Here is a 14,574-nt window from a genome sequence, read left to right on the forward strand (position 1 = left end):
TTTTCTCCCAGCGGTTCTAAATTATTTAAATTAATTAATTTATTTATAATTATTAATATTAATAAGAGATGGCGCCTAACGCTTACCTCTAGTGCCAAATTAATTACGTAATTTATTTAGAATTTAGCATTAAAATAGCCCGATTAATTTACGGCATTCGGTTGGTGTCTTACTATATTGGATATCGGGTTTGGAGATGTTCATTTATATTACGCCTTGCCGGGGCTTGCGATGGCCGGTTGAGAGCCTTATGAGATGTAGGACGTGGGCACTGAATGTGTCCCCAGCCGGCGTTGTAATAACCGTCGATGGTTAAGTGGTTAGCTTATATACGCTGGGAGAGGAGATCGGAACGGAGGTCTGGATAGCGTAACTGGCAACGCATCTGCACGGTAAGCAGGAGTTGTGGGTTCGAGTCCCGCTCCGGGCCGATTTTTTCTCCCAGCGGTTCTAAATTATTTAAATTAATTAATTTATTTATAATTATTAATATTAATAAGAGATGGCGCCTAACGCTTACCTCTAGTGCCAAATTGATTACGTAATTTATTTAATAAATAGCATAAAACTAGCCCAATAGATTTTCGGCAGTCTTGGTATGTAACTAACAAATATGGTATTTATAAGTAAAATAAAAAATTAATAACCAGATCTCTTTATACACATTAATGACTTTCAGAAAGTTCAGTATAATGTCAAGATTTGGTCTCTGGATCAAAATTCTTGACAAATGTGCATTTTTTAAAACAAAATCCGAGTCCTTTCAAATACAGAGCATCTTCACAATATGTGTTTCACACTTAAATTGCAGTTGCACTTCTGGCATATCAGCTGGTCTTTGTGCCCTTCAAAAGGTATTCATTCACAAGTCAGCCAATTCTCAAGCGAATAAGTATTACATGGATTTTCTGATAATAGATGATACAATCACCAGAAGCGTTGTTGCAATAGACTGTCAGCAACGAAAGGCACTCTCATGTTTATGTTGTCATTGATGTCAATCTTTTTCAGTTTCTTGTATATTGGCACCAAAATGATACTTTAATTAAAAAAATAAATGTATTTTTATAAAATTTGAATAATGATGCAATTTCCATGGCCACTAATATAATATGTCAGTGTACAAAATCAACACTATTATTGTTATCAGTACATTCTAGTCAGTATCACATTAGAATAAATATTATCATCATAACAATATAATTATTAGTGAAGCAATTAGGATATATAACAAAAAGAATAAATTAATAAAACTTTCATAAATAAATAAAAATTAAAGTAGCAAATAATAATTGCAATAATAAATTAATACCATATTTTACTAAACCAAATGATCACCGTAACTAATCGGGCTATTATTAATAATTAGATATTGAGTAATTTGGCATTAGAAGTAGATTAGGTGCCAAACACCTAGAGATGGCACCTAACATCAACCTCTAATAACAAGTTACTCAATATCTAATTACTAATAATAGCAAAATAATAGCCCGATTAATTATGGCAATCTTTTGGCTTTGTATTAATGCATTAGACTTCAGGATGTTTATTACATATCACATATTTTATTTACTGAATTCAGAAAATAAAAACAATATTTTACATTTACATATTTTGGTATGATAATATTCTTTCACAAAGTTTTTAGTATGTTATGAGTGCATACAAATTATTAATCATGATTTTATGAATTGTTAAACATTCAATATGGTATATATAGTTAATATTAAAAATTTTCAATCTTAAATAATAATCAGTTCCTGAAAAACTTACCTTAGTGCATTTAAACACTCGTCATTTTGCCCTCCCATAGAATCATAATACTGAATTTTTTTATGTCGGAAGTCAATAACCTATAAAAATTCTTAATTTAGATAAATTCATTACAATTATTTAAATTAGATTGAAAAATTTTTTGAACTATCTAAATTTTAGTGAAATTGGTTTATAAAATGTTTTCAAAATTAATTTAAAATTATATTTTACAGAATAAATTTCAATTTGTTGTTTTAATTCCATTTACAACTAAAAAGTATTAAAAAGAAGAACACTTAAATTACTTACAGCTAAACACCAGTGCATTCCCATATGAACGGGAATAAGCAACATGTCATATTCAAAAATGTCAACTTTTCTCGTCCATCTTTTCAATGCACTGTGACCACTGTTTAACAATTTGGTATAGAAGAATGTATTAAAGGCATATACAGTTGGAAAATTATCCAATTTGCTTCTTTCCATAAGCAAATTCATGTAGAAATTAATTATCTATAAAATGTAAAAATAAAAATAAGAAAATGATTTCAAATAAGAATATACAAATTACTATAGATAAAACAACGCACTTCATCATTAAGCCAATTAAGTCCCGCAAGTGTCTCCATATCTCTGCGTGCAACGGACAGACGAAAACCTTCAGCTAAGACTTCATCCGGAGGATTTGGCCTTAAAGCATCATCAACTTCCACATCCATTTCAGATGTTAATTCTGATATAATAATATATGATTGAGAACAAAACTAACTTTTCAAAAACTAATTATTAGTTTATACTTTTACCTGGAAAACCATCTAACTGATCTTCATCTTCAAGAGGTTTTTCTTCTAAAACTGCTGTTCCTTTCCTCTTAAAAATTTCCTTCATCTAATATAAATAATTATTTCAAAATTTTTTCCTTAATACACAAAAAAGAGTTATAATTTAACAAACCTTTTCCTCTGCAATTGCATACTTTGCTTCCCTCTAAATTGCATAAGAAAAAGAAACTTGTTATAAACTAAGTATAAGCAAAGTTTGAAATTTCTTAAGAACAATGTTTTACCTTCTCTCGAATTGATCGCGTTAATTCTTCTTGATATCTTATCTTCTTCTTCTCTTCTTCATCTCGCCTTTCTATTGACTGTCTACTACAAAAATATTCTTCTAAGCACATAATTGACCACATAATCATGAAATTCTAAAAACAAACTTTCAAAACTTACAGTTCTTTCAGCCAATTTCCATTAAAAAAATGGTTCTCTTTTTGCCTTGCTGGGAATTGGCTGTAACAAAATTTAATACCTTATCATTTTATAACTTCTGTATTTTTATATTAAATATAAACAAATACTTTGTAAAAATTATGTATATTTATTTGTATATATCTTACATTTTAGAGAGTGGTGGTTTTATAACCTCTACCTTTGTTATGATCACACTATCATCATCATCATCTAAAATAAAATAAATTCAATAAAATATAATTTGTATTATCTCTGTTATAAATAATAATACAGTAAGACCCCGCTTAACGCTGCCTTGATTAACACTGATTCGATATAACACAGTCTACTCAAAGCCTAAAAAAAGCTCAAAATTTATGCTGATTCAAATTATCACAGCATTTCATTATTTCCAAACATAAACAAATCAGCAAAAGGTGGCAATTCATCGTAGCACTGTACTTTCCTTAAATCTATGTCAGTTTGGTGCAACTTTTGAAAAAATATAACATCATGGATGCCATAGGCAATATCAACTTCACTTAGCAAGAATTAACTGATAAATACATGAACAAAGTGTGGAAGAAGTTATGACTGAAGGTATCCAAGAATTCTCAATGAGAAGAGCCTATCACTGTATCGTTAGGTTGACCAAACTCAACCTAATCAATATAGCAGGACTAGGAGAGATAGACGAGCAGGATATTGAGCAGTTACCGCAGGTTTCTGGTGAAAGCCTTACCAATGACAACAAGTCAGAACAAGGAATTCATGTGCAACTGGAAAATAGTGATTCTGAAAACAAAGAACCCAAAGAATTTCTCTACAGATTTCCTTAGTAAAAGTTTGGTAGCCATAGCCAATATCATTGATCAAATTGTAGTGAATGATCCAGATTTTGAAAGGAGTGCAAAAGCAAAATAAAAATGAGGTGTTTTGAATGCGATCTCCTGCTATCGACATTTGCTTAATAAAAAACAAAAAAAACAACAAATGATCATCACTAGACAAGTTCATCGCAAAACATTCAAGAATTTCAGAAAAACCCACAAAAAATGAACTTTACATTTCTGTGTGCATATGTTTATGTGTTATTTAACATATATTACTATACAAATTAATATAAAAATAACTTAAAATTAAAGTAAAATTTGTTTATTTTTGGTTGCATGTTCTCCTATCCCTATTTACTCTATGTGAAGACCACGTGCGTGCGTGCGTGCGTGCGTGTATTTGTTATTTACATATTTACGTTATCTGTATAATCTTAGATTAGCCACTTTGTTGTCACTTTAATTAATTAGTTAGAGATTTTATTGTATTTAAACTTTGTGTTTATTTCATATCCTTTTTCTTCTGAACCCACATCTTGAAGATACCGAGATTGTTTATACATGGATCAAAGAGGAAATTTGCCATTTTTTCCGATTCTAGGGACTTCCCTATAGAATTTTCCAATAATATCAACTTTTAGAATGATTTAGAGAAATAATTTAGAATAAAAAGTTTATTAATTAACGGCAATAAATCTAACAACATGCGAGGAAAAGGATGAGAGGACAATTAAGTAATTAAATAAATTTGTAAAAGAGTAAAACTTAAAAAGTGGGAAAAACACCACTTCCTACCCCCCGCTGATCAAACATTGTTTCAAGGCACAACAGTAACCAAAACAATTGATGAATAATGATGGGATTTGTCAGTGATGACATCTGTGGTGTTCGGCACTACCACTATATGAAGTCAGAGAGAGTTAAAACAGTTTTGCTACTGTAATGACTCAGCTCAAAAGCCAAACCAATACTATAGTAAACCATATGATAACTCTCCTGTGCTGAAAAGCGTATAAAAGAGGCACAAATCCAGACAGAGACAGAGCTCCTCGGCAGACAACGATAGAAAGCACCGGCCTCTCCAGACTCTCAAAGAATCATCCAATACAAGGAAGGCATCAACGATAACATCAACAATAGACATAAGTGGACCCATCCCACCATAATCGCAAGGAAAATTCGACTAGAAGTGAATGTCATTTACTGGCAGACATCAATGAAGGACCAAGCAAAAAGGAAGAAAGAACTAGATCAGGAGACCGACTGGACTTACAAGAGAAGACAGCTCTTTTTCCTGGTATGTTGTAGTTCGGATACCCCCCTCGTTTCATAGATAGAAATAGGCAGATTTCTTCAATCGGATTTTAAGAATGTTATCCAGAACATAATTTTTGATAATAAACTCTTGTTATTTGTATTTGACTTTGCATTCATCCTCCTGAGAGGCTCATTCCTGGACTTTGGCGTGACTCTTACCCTCGTGCCTTAACTATCTGGTTATGTCAAAATTGGCAGTGTGTCTGACAAAACACACCTGGTAGCAGGACCCTAATCTAATGTAAATTAACTTTTGACAGCCCCTGGTTCCCACATCTATGTTAAAATGACATCATTTAACGCTGTTTCATTTAGCGCTTTGTCGTCTAGGAATGTATCCCCCACGTTAAGCGGGGTCTTACTGTATTAAAATGTTAAAAAAAACATAAGTTTGTCAGTATGAAAATAAATTCTTATAAGTGATGTTTGATATAATTTAACTAAGAAATTATTATTACAAAATTATTGTAATAAACTGTAACTTATATTTAAAAGTAAAATTCTTACCAATCTGTCTGCATAAAAGACAAAATCACTCCTACTTGTATTCCTGAAAAATAAAAAAATTTCATATTCAGGAAAACTTTATATCATACATCACTTTATAAATACTAATTATTATATATTACAATTGTAATAAACTCTTCAAAGAATGACACCATTGGAATTTAGTTAATGATACTCTTCCAAATTTTCTGTTATTTCAAGAACTTTAAAATAATGAATACATTCAAAAATAAATTTCTAAGTAAATAAGAACGAAATAAGAAGTTCCTTTTATCACTAAAATTTCCTGGGTTTTTCCTGGGTATATGTATATCCACCACACATTTTATTTCACCAAGTAAGTTTTATTTTAGCACTTATATCGTGGCTAGCGATTCAGAATGTAATTGTGATATTGAAAATTTATTTCAAAAAGTTTTGGCTCGAGACCTTATAATGAAAAAGAAAACATTATTAAAAGAGAAAGACCAATGCCTAAATTAAATATAAATACGTCAACAAAAAAATTTGTTTCATTTTTCAAAAAATTTGTGACATTTTCACAATAAAATTTATGAAGATATAAAATGGCTTTGTGGATGCATAAAAATGCAAAAATTGTTTTGTTGGCCTTGCCTACTATTTTCAAATAAAATTAGTGTGTAGAATGAGATTGGCTTTGAAGATTTAAATAATTTTAGTAAAACTGGCAAAAGACAAAAAAAATCCTAAATCTCGCATCGAATCTTTCATAAAATTGAAGCAATTTGGAAATCAAAATAGAATAGAATTTAACATTAGTACACGATATAAAATAAAAATTGAAAATTATAACAAGATAGTTATGGCTAATAGATATATTATATTTTAATTAGTAGATGTTATCGAAGCGAGAATTGGCATTTAGAGGGCGTATAGAATCTATTAAATCTAATATAACAAAGTTAATTATATTGAACTTGCTTATTTATTAAGTGCGTTAGATAATCTATTAATTAAAAATACATTTAGAGAAGTCTACNAAAATAAATTTGAATGTCATAAATAAATAGAACTAAAAATATATTTATGTAAATTTTCTTTGTTAAACAAATTACAATACATTATTATTACTATTATATAATTAAACAATATGTTTTCAAATAAAAAATAAATTTTTTTTTTAAAAATATAAACATGTTTTACATTTCATATTTAATTCAGTTTCTTTATCAATGCCATTTTATACACATATGGTTTTCTGTAGTCTTATATAATAGGGAAATCAATCGATTAGGTGATTCTTGGGGAAATTCTCGGAGCTACAAGTGAATGTCGTTCAGAATATTAAAGAAAAATAAAAAGGTATATCGCTTTTTATTATTATTATATATTTATAGTGGATTTTTTGCAAATCTTTCTAAATGCCTCTTTTACTTTAAAACCATATGTTTAGTATAACATAATAAAACTCGAAGATGTTCCCTTATAAAAAGACATTATGGAGATTTTTGTTTACATTGTCGTCGACAAAATAAGAAAAATGCCAAATTGAATGATACCTTATGGCTGATATGAAAGATATATCTATTGACATTGACAGCGTTTTGTACAGTTATTGTGTGACATTTTCTTTTTCACTGCTATATATAATTTGTCTCTAGAGCTCAATACACGGAATCAACCTTATATAAAATTTGGTCGTAAAATGTAATCTACATTTTTTTAAAAAAATCTTATTTTCTATTTTCCTTTAACTTTAAACAATATTACTATTATTATTAAAGTAATAAAATTTTAAATTAAATTCCTTATTTTTAAGTGATTTATTTATTATTTATTATTAATTTTTAATGTTACAAAAACTATAAGATTAGAAACAGTTATAAAGTTTTAAATCTTTTAATAAATAAGATTGAAAATTTTATACCAACAAGCTTTAAATTATTTAATTAATCTGATTGAAATCTGAAGTATCTGATCGAAATATTTATTTTAATTCAGACATTTGTAGAAAATGTTTGTTTGAGAAGAAATTTATCTCCTTCCTTCTCAAATATTATTATTCCAAATATTTATATTAGTGATAAATAAGGTCTATCTATTCAAATTAATTGGTTGCAATTTGAAAAAATTGTAGACCTATAAATTCTCACTGTTGTCTGTCTGTCATTCCTTAATCTTGAGAAGAGTTAGAGAGATGAAAGCTGAGACCAAATATAGAAAGATTAGGGAAGGAGGCTCTGATTAACTATATATAAACTTCTGGCACAAACTGGAAGTCAAGTTATTTCAATTCAAAAATTTCCCCTGAAAGGATTTAAGTACATGACTGGCACGACTCTATTGCTAACAGAAAAGTATGATGTACAGAAGCAAGACACTACTAATTTAAGGTGGAGAGCATATATTTTAAATTAAAAATTACAACCCAGTATTGTGATGATGTCACAATAAATAATCACTGGTTTAATTTAGAGATATATTTATACTGAAATTATAAGTATATTGGTATATTTATGAAACTTAAAAAAAAAATAAGTTTTAATTTCTTTATTCAAATTAAAATATTTATTATATATGATTCATAAATATTTCAAAATAAATATTTTTAACCTTTAATCCACAAGGCTAATGTTGGATACAGCACTTGCCTCATATTTTGTCATCTGTGCTTTCACTAAGGCAATATAGACTCTCTTACTTTTCAGTATCATCAAGGATAATAGTCTACTACCCTTTACTCATGCTAAATGAACTTACAACTTGTATTATTATTACCATATTCTTGATTCTTACGTGCATCCTTTTTTTAGACTTTTCTGGTCTCCAAAATTGGGATTTGAATTAAAATTGAGCAAAAAGTAGATTCAATGCAATCTTGTTCATATTGTCTGCTCCTTCTTGCAATTCATGTGTATTAAGTCATCAGTTTAGACAAGGTACAAGCCTTGCTGAGCCAACACCACTTACCCCTTTTTTGTAATGCAGAGGGGACATCTGGAGAATGGAATTGGTTAGTGTAATGTGGGGTCTAATTGGGTGTTTGTCATGTGTGTGACTACTGTGTAGTCTGTCCTTAGTAGCATTGTAGCAAAATGTAGTTTTGTAAGTTCTGTTGGTTCTTTTTCATTACAGTAGGGCCTCGAAAACTCGGCCTAATGTGGACCGAAGGGTGGGCGAGTTTGCGAAAATGCCGGGTTATCGGGAATGGGGTTAAAAAAGGATAAGTATGTGTGTTTCCTCAGAAAATATTGTACCGTACTTGTATGTATTGTTTGTTTGAGAATACAACAGAGAATAAACTGCTCAAATACCCTTAAACAAAGGAAAAGTACGTCCTTTATGAAGGCATAGAGCCTTTACTACATGAAAATGAAAATTAATGAATACACTGTGTACAGTAATTTATCTGATAAGACAGACCTCAGAAAAATACTTTATGAGGCATAAAGCTGTCTATAATGAAAATTAATTAACTAAGGATTTTTTTTGCCCTGCCAGGGTGTGGTCGAGTTATCCGGAGTGCCGGGTTATCGAGTGCCGAGTTTTCGAGGCTCTACTGTATTATAATAATATATATAAAAGAATGATTTAATCCTTTCGTAGCTTATATCTTTTTTGATATTTAAGGACTTTCATTTGGCTGTGTGAAATAATAACTTTGACTATTAAGCTAAAATATTATTTTAAAACAAGGAATTTAACAATGCATCAAAATTGCACTTTTGAAAGAAGGCTTATTTTTATAAACATTATAATAGATTTGTTTTGATAAATATAAATATATATGAATTATCTTAAAATTGATATGATAATTGAACAATAATTTTGTAATTATAAATTTCAAAATGATAATGAAAAAGAAACAGATAATTGTAATGTTTTAAAAAATTTTCTTAAATTGGAATTAGAATTAATGTATATTTTACAAAATAAAATATTTTTGAAACCATTTCTAGCACAACTATAAGTTTTTATATCTGATATTCTTGTTAACGTACTATGATTAATAAATTATTTATACACATTTCACTATTTGATAATAATACATTTAATGACAATAGATGAAAACAGCTCAACTATACAAGTTTTAAACTTTTAATTATTAAAAAAACAAACTGTTTTTCTGGAATTCACCTTTATTTACAAATTATTCCCTAAACTTTCAGACGATCAAGTCTATCATCAGATGTACAAAATTTTACATTTTGTAGGTCTCCTGACAATGTACTTGTTCAAAAATCCTATAAAATAATTTTAAAATAAAGGTGAACTCCAGAAAAGCAGTTTTTAAAAAATTACTTTAATTTAATTAATTTAAAGAACTCTGTGTTGTTTCTCAGATTAATTGTTAATTATTCATTGTCATTTCAAAAACTAATGATTACAAATTTAATTTATATTTATAATACTTTCACAACAAGAAAAATTTAATTTGTAATTATCTAATTTTTAGTACTTTGTAAAGAAAGTGTTAAATTTTAAGTATTTAGTATTTTATGCTTACATAACAAAGTTGTTAATTATGTACTAAAACTTTAAAGATTGTAAAATAGTATTCTTATTATAACTGATTTAAGCTAAAACCTGCATGATTTATATTAAAGTACTTTTAGTTATTTCCTGTTTATGTCTTATATGACAACGGATCAAAAAATAATTCTGTAGAATAATAAAAGTCAAACAAGTTAAGATCTAAATGTCAAAAGCATTTCACTACATAAGGCATATTGCGTAAGAAATTTGTTACATTACTGTACATGTAATATATTGCATAAGACTTTAGAGTAAAAATATAAATTAGACATTATTATTATTAAATGAGTTTAGTGTACACATTATCATAGACAAAACTTTAATATCAACAATTCATAATATCAACAAATTGATGACATTTGTATATTTGTATTATGTTTTATTTTTATAAGTGTTTAAAATTCTTCTAAAATATTACTAGTTTGTATTGAATTTAGGAATGTTATATGTAGATTCTGAAAGGGCAAAGGAATTAATATATATTGGCTCCTTGCCAAATGAAAATTTTTACGTTAATTCCTATCGTGGTAAATTATAGCAACGCAATTATTTAAAATAAATAAACAAATGACTAACAAAACATAAAAATATATCTGGTTAAATAACAGTACCATTATGATTTTAATTTAACTCTGCATTTAGTCTGATTTTGTAGTGTCCCTTATGACTTCATTACGTTTTATATCGAAAATTAAATATATTAATTGGTAGCTTGGTAGTATTATGAAAATCAGTAACAGGTATTCGAATAAAAATAATTTAAACTTACTTATCCCTAATGACTGTCTGTAGTTCTCTGATTTGGTCATTTATGGGAATTACTTTAAAATTTGGGCCATAATCTTCAGTTTTGGTCGGTGCGCTTTTAATAGGTAGAGATTTAACAACGTCTGGCGTTCCATTCATTAATATTTCCATTATAAATGGTAAGGTATCAGATAATACCGACCTACAAATATAGACAAAACGAAATCTTCACGCTCGACACACGTGTAGTTATAACTATTGTATATGTTGTATTACTTGTGTGTTAGCCCTCTGGTGAGGAAATAAAAAGTTCATCTCATTAAACGTGTTTTATAAAACCATAATACGAATGACTCAAATTTTTTTACAACTTATTAAAATAATAATTAAATAAACGCCTAAATAAATAAATAAAATTCCAAAAGTTATATATATTTTTGGAATATGAAATATCACTTTTACATTTATTCAATATATATGTTACCGCTAAAGCTCGAAACTCGTTAATCTGCAGATTACCTAGCTAATCTGCAGATTAATTAGCGTGATCCGTTAAAGTTGTGAAAATTGTTCCATTTCTCAAATTACCTAGATAATGTGCAGAGTATCTAGGTAATCCGCACATTACCTACTAGGCACTCGGTAAAGTGAAAATAAGATCTTTGCCACAAATAAATGTACCACAAATAGGTGTGCTTGTCGCAAAAACCAATTGCTATGAAATTCAAAGTGTCACCAATCTTTAGACTGCACAATTGGATAATGTTACCTATGGTGGGTAAAATGGCGGCTCGTCTCTGATTCCAGCAAAGAGAAGAAAGGAAACAGTGGGGACGCACGTTCAAACCTAACCTAACCTATTCTAATAATTTGGTTGGTAATAATTATGGTAATTTATTAGAATAGGTTAGGTTAGGACAGAACGTGCGTCCCCACTGTTTCCTTTCTTCTGTTTGCTGGAATCAGAGACGAGCCGCCATTTTACTCACCATAGGTAACATTAACTCTACAATTACATCATGCGATCACCAGAAAAAGTATGGTAACTTTTTTATTTTTCGTCTCCGGTCCAAAAGTAGGGTATCATTGAAGTCGTCTCGGTCCCCCAGTTCAGATAGATACTCAAAGTCCCGAAATTCCATAGGTGGTTATCTATATAATAATTTCCCTATATGTTTTTTATATGTGTTCCTAATATGTTTTTTAATTAACCCGTTGCGTACGAAGATATTTTTGATATTAATGTAATTAAACATAAAAAATACTTAAAACTGAAAAAAGAACGAAAGAAATGCGTTAATTTTGAAGAAAAAGCTTCAAATTTTATTTTCCTTTGTCTCGCCTTTCTGTGAAATCTGACGCTGATGAGTCATTGTTTACACAGCTGGATGACCTTGAACACAACTGGAGTTGGATTTCCCGGGACATTCTCATAGAAGTCTCGGGAGGCGATGGGTTTATAGTAGGGTGAATACTAGCTGGCCGTATATTTTTAAATATTTTTAAAAAATTACGTTTTTTATTGCGATTTCCAACCCCCGACTTAATTAAACGTATATATAATAAAATCTATTAATTAAAAAAATTAAAAAACTATCGGAAGTCGTTTTTGACATCAGAAACTAGCTTTAAATAACTTTACCGAAGGAAAATCCGTGCACTACAACTTTAGAACGATGAATGAAATATGATATCAAACTCCCATTAAAAAACTATTAAAAAGCAATTAAGCTTGAAGCGTGCGTCATTAAAGGTAAATTAAAATCGCGATAAATTTTTTTCGCGCGGGAAAAAAATGTTGAAAAAATTTGGAGACTAAAAACATTCCAAAAATTAAAAAAAAAATTTCAAAAATGGCCTTAAGGACTGCGTTTTATGTAACGCTATGTAACTTGCCCGAGATATCTCGGGATATTAATTGGTTGATGATTGATTCTATCAACTAATTTGTCGATTGATTGTATTAACTTGATTCTTTAGATATCGAAAATTAAATAAAGAACATTATGTTAACTTAAGCGTACAGAAACGTTGCTGTTGTTTCAGCAAAGATCCTATTTTCAGTTTACTGAGTGCCTATTACGTAATTTGCAGATTACCTAGATAATCTGCACATTACCTAGGTAATTTGAAAAATAGAACAATTTTAGCAACTTTAACGGATCACGCTAGTTAATCTGCAGATTAACGAGTTTCGAGCTTCAGCGGTAACATATATATATATAACTGATATAATGTATAAATAAATCATTAATTAAATAAAATAATAAAAAATTTATAATATAATTAATATGCATCAATGTCCTTAATTCAACTAGTTATTCTTTTAATCACCATAACAGTGTATTTCTATTAATAGGACTTATTATACTGGTGTATAAGATTACAGCAACTCAGTCACACAGATTAAAATTGTTTTATTTACAATTATAATTTTATTTACATTTTATTTTATTTTATTTAAACAATTTTATTTACAATTACCGAATATATATATGTTCACAGTGTTGTTAGCATCGAAGTTGGCCAAAGGACACTATTATTGCTATCCTTAACTCTCTGTTCATAATTCTATGATACTTCATATAGGGGATTTTTGGAGTAGGTTTGTTACCCTGTGTATCATGTCATCATGTCAATTACTTTTCAGCTCATCAAGTGAACATGCTTATGTACTTAGGCGTGAATTCAGAGATATGTTAAAAATCCTCTTCATGTAGATTTACCTGGAAAAAGTGTAAAAATTTTGCATTTTTCTCCTAATATGCTCCTCTGGGTACTTATGGGTTAAGAGGACGCCAGTCGGAAATAGCGATCAAAGTAACGATTTTGAATGAAAATAACAAAATAACAATAGACTAGTAAATTTAAATCTAAAAAAAGAAAATTTACTGATAAGGTTTGGATGATTATAGATATCATCTGTTTGCCATATTTGCCGTATACACTACAAAACAATTTGCATATTCAAGTGGTTTATTATTAGACTTCGTGAAATTTTGTTATATCTTTATAAATCGATATATATCACCGAGCTGTTAAGCAGTGAAGTCTACCAAACATTCAAAAAAATTTTTTTAATAAAATGATTGCTACCGAGAAGGGTACTTATGGGTTAAGATAACGCCAGTCAGAAATAACGTTTTTTCCGAATAATGCAATTTTTTATTTATCAAATTTAATACAATTGTTAAATCAAACAATAAATTACGATTTATAAAGATATAACAAAATTTCACAAATTCTNGCTTTACTTATGTGTATACTCGTTAATCTGTCAAGTTAACAGAGTCGATGTTCGTTAGTCTACATACGTGAAAGAAAATAGTTTCGTGTTCATTAAGAAAATAATTTACGTAGAAAATATTGCAGAAGAACTTTGTGAAATAAACGATACTCCCAATTTATCACATAGGAATTAACGGTGCTTATGGGTTAAGATGACGCCAGTCGGAAATAGCAAATAATGCAATTTTTTATTTGTCAAATTTAATACAATTGTTAAATCAAACAATAAATTACGATTTATAAAGATATATATATATATCTTTATATTTATATATATATTTGGGAAAATAGTCTATACAGTATACAGTATTTTGAAATTAATTAAATAATAAAATATATTATAAATTTTTTATTATTTTATTTAATTAATGATTTATTTATACGTTATATGTTTTTTTAATTAA

At 28.7% G+C, this 14,574-nt stretch overlaps 2 protein-coding genes across 3 annotated transcripts in view; both read right to left on the bottom strand.

The window, feature by feature from the left end:
• Positions 1-11,163, bottom strand: part of LOC111629091 (uracil phosphoribosyltransferase homolog) — a 36,270-nt gene extending 25,107 nt beyond the window's left edge. For both annotated transcript variants that reach the window (XM_023372954.1, XM_023372955.1), the window contains exons 1-2: positions 10,905-11,163; positions 5,639-5,681 (exon numbers count right to left, since the gene is read on the bottom strand). In XM_023372954.1, the coding sequence (XP_023228722.1) occupies positions 5,639-5,681; positions 10,905-11,053 (192 nt within the window). In that variant the 5' untranslated portion in view covers positions 11,054-11,163. The remainder of the gene's footprint in view (positions 1-5,638; positions 5,682-10,904) is intronic.
• LOC111629090 (sentrin-specific protease 1-like) lies at positions 1,754-3,255 on the bottom strand. The gene is made up of 8 exons (XM_023372953.1): positions 3,149-3,255; positions 2,982-3,041; positions 2,822-2,906; positions 2,710-2,742; positions 2,559-2,643; positions 2,346-2,488; positions 2,065-2,268; positions 1,754-1,853 (listed from the first exon to the last, which is right to left on the bottom strand). The coding sequence occupies exons 5-8, from the start codon at positions 2,641-2,643 to the stop codon at positions 1,770-1,772; spliced, it is 516 nt and encodes a 171-aa protein (XP_023228721.1). The 5' UTR covers positions 2,710-2,742; positions 2,822-2,906; positions 2,982-3,041; positions 3,149-3,255; the 3' UTR covers positions 1,754-1,769.
• Positions 11,164-14,574: the final 3,411 nt, after the last annotated feature.

This window comes from Centruroides sculpturatus, unplaced genomic scaffold (assembly GCF_000671375.1).
Source record: "Centruroides sculpturatus isolate CEXI.00-Female unplaced genomic scaffold, Cexi_2.0 scaffold411, whole genome shotgun sequence".
Taxonomy (NCBI): Eukaryota; Metazoa; Arthropoda; class Arachnida; order Scorpiones; family Buthidae; genus Centruroides; species Centruroides sculpturatus.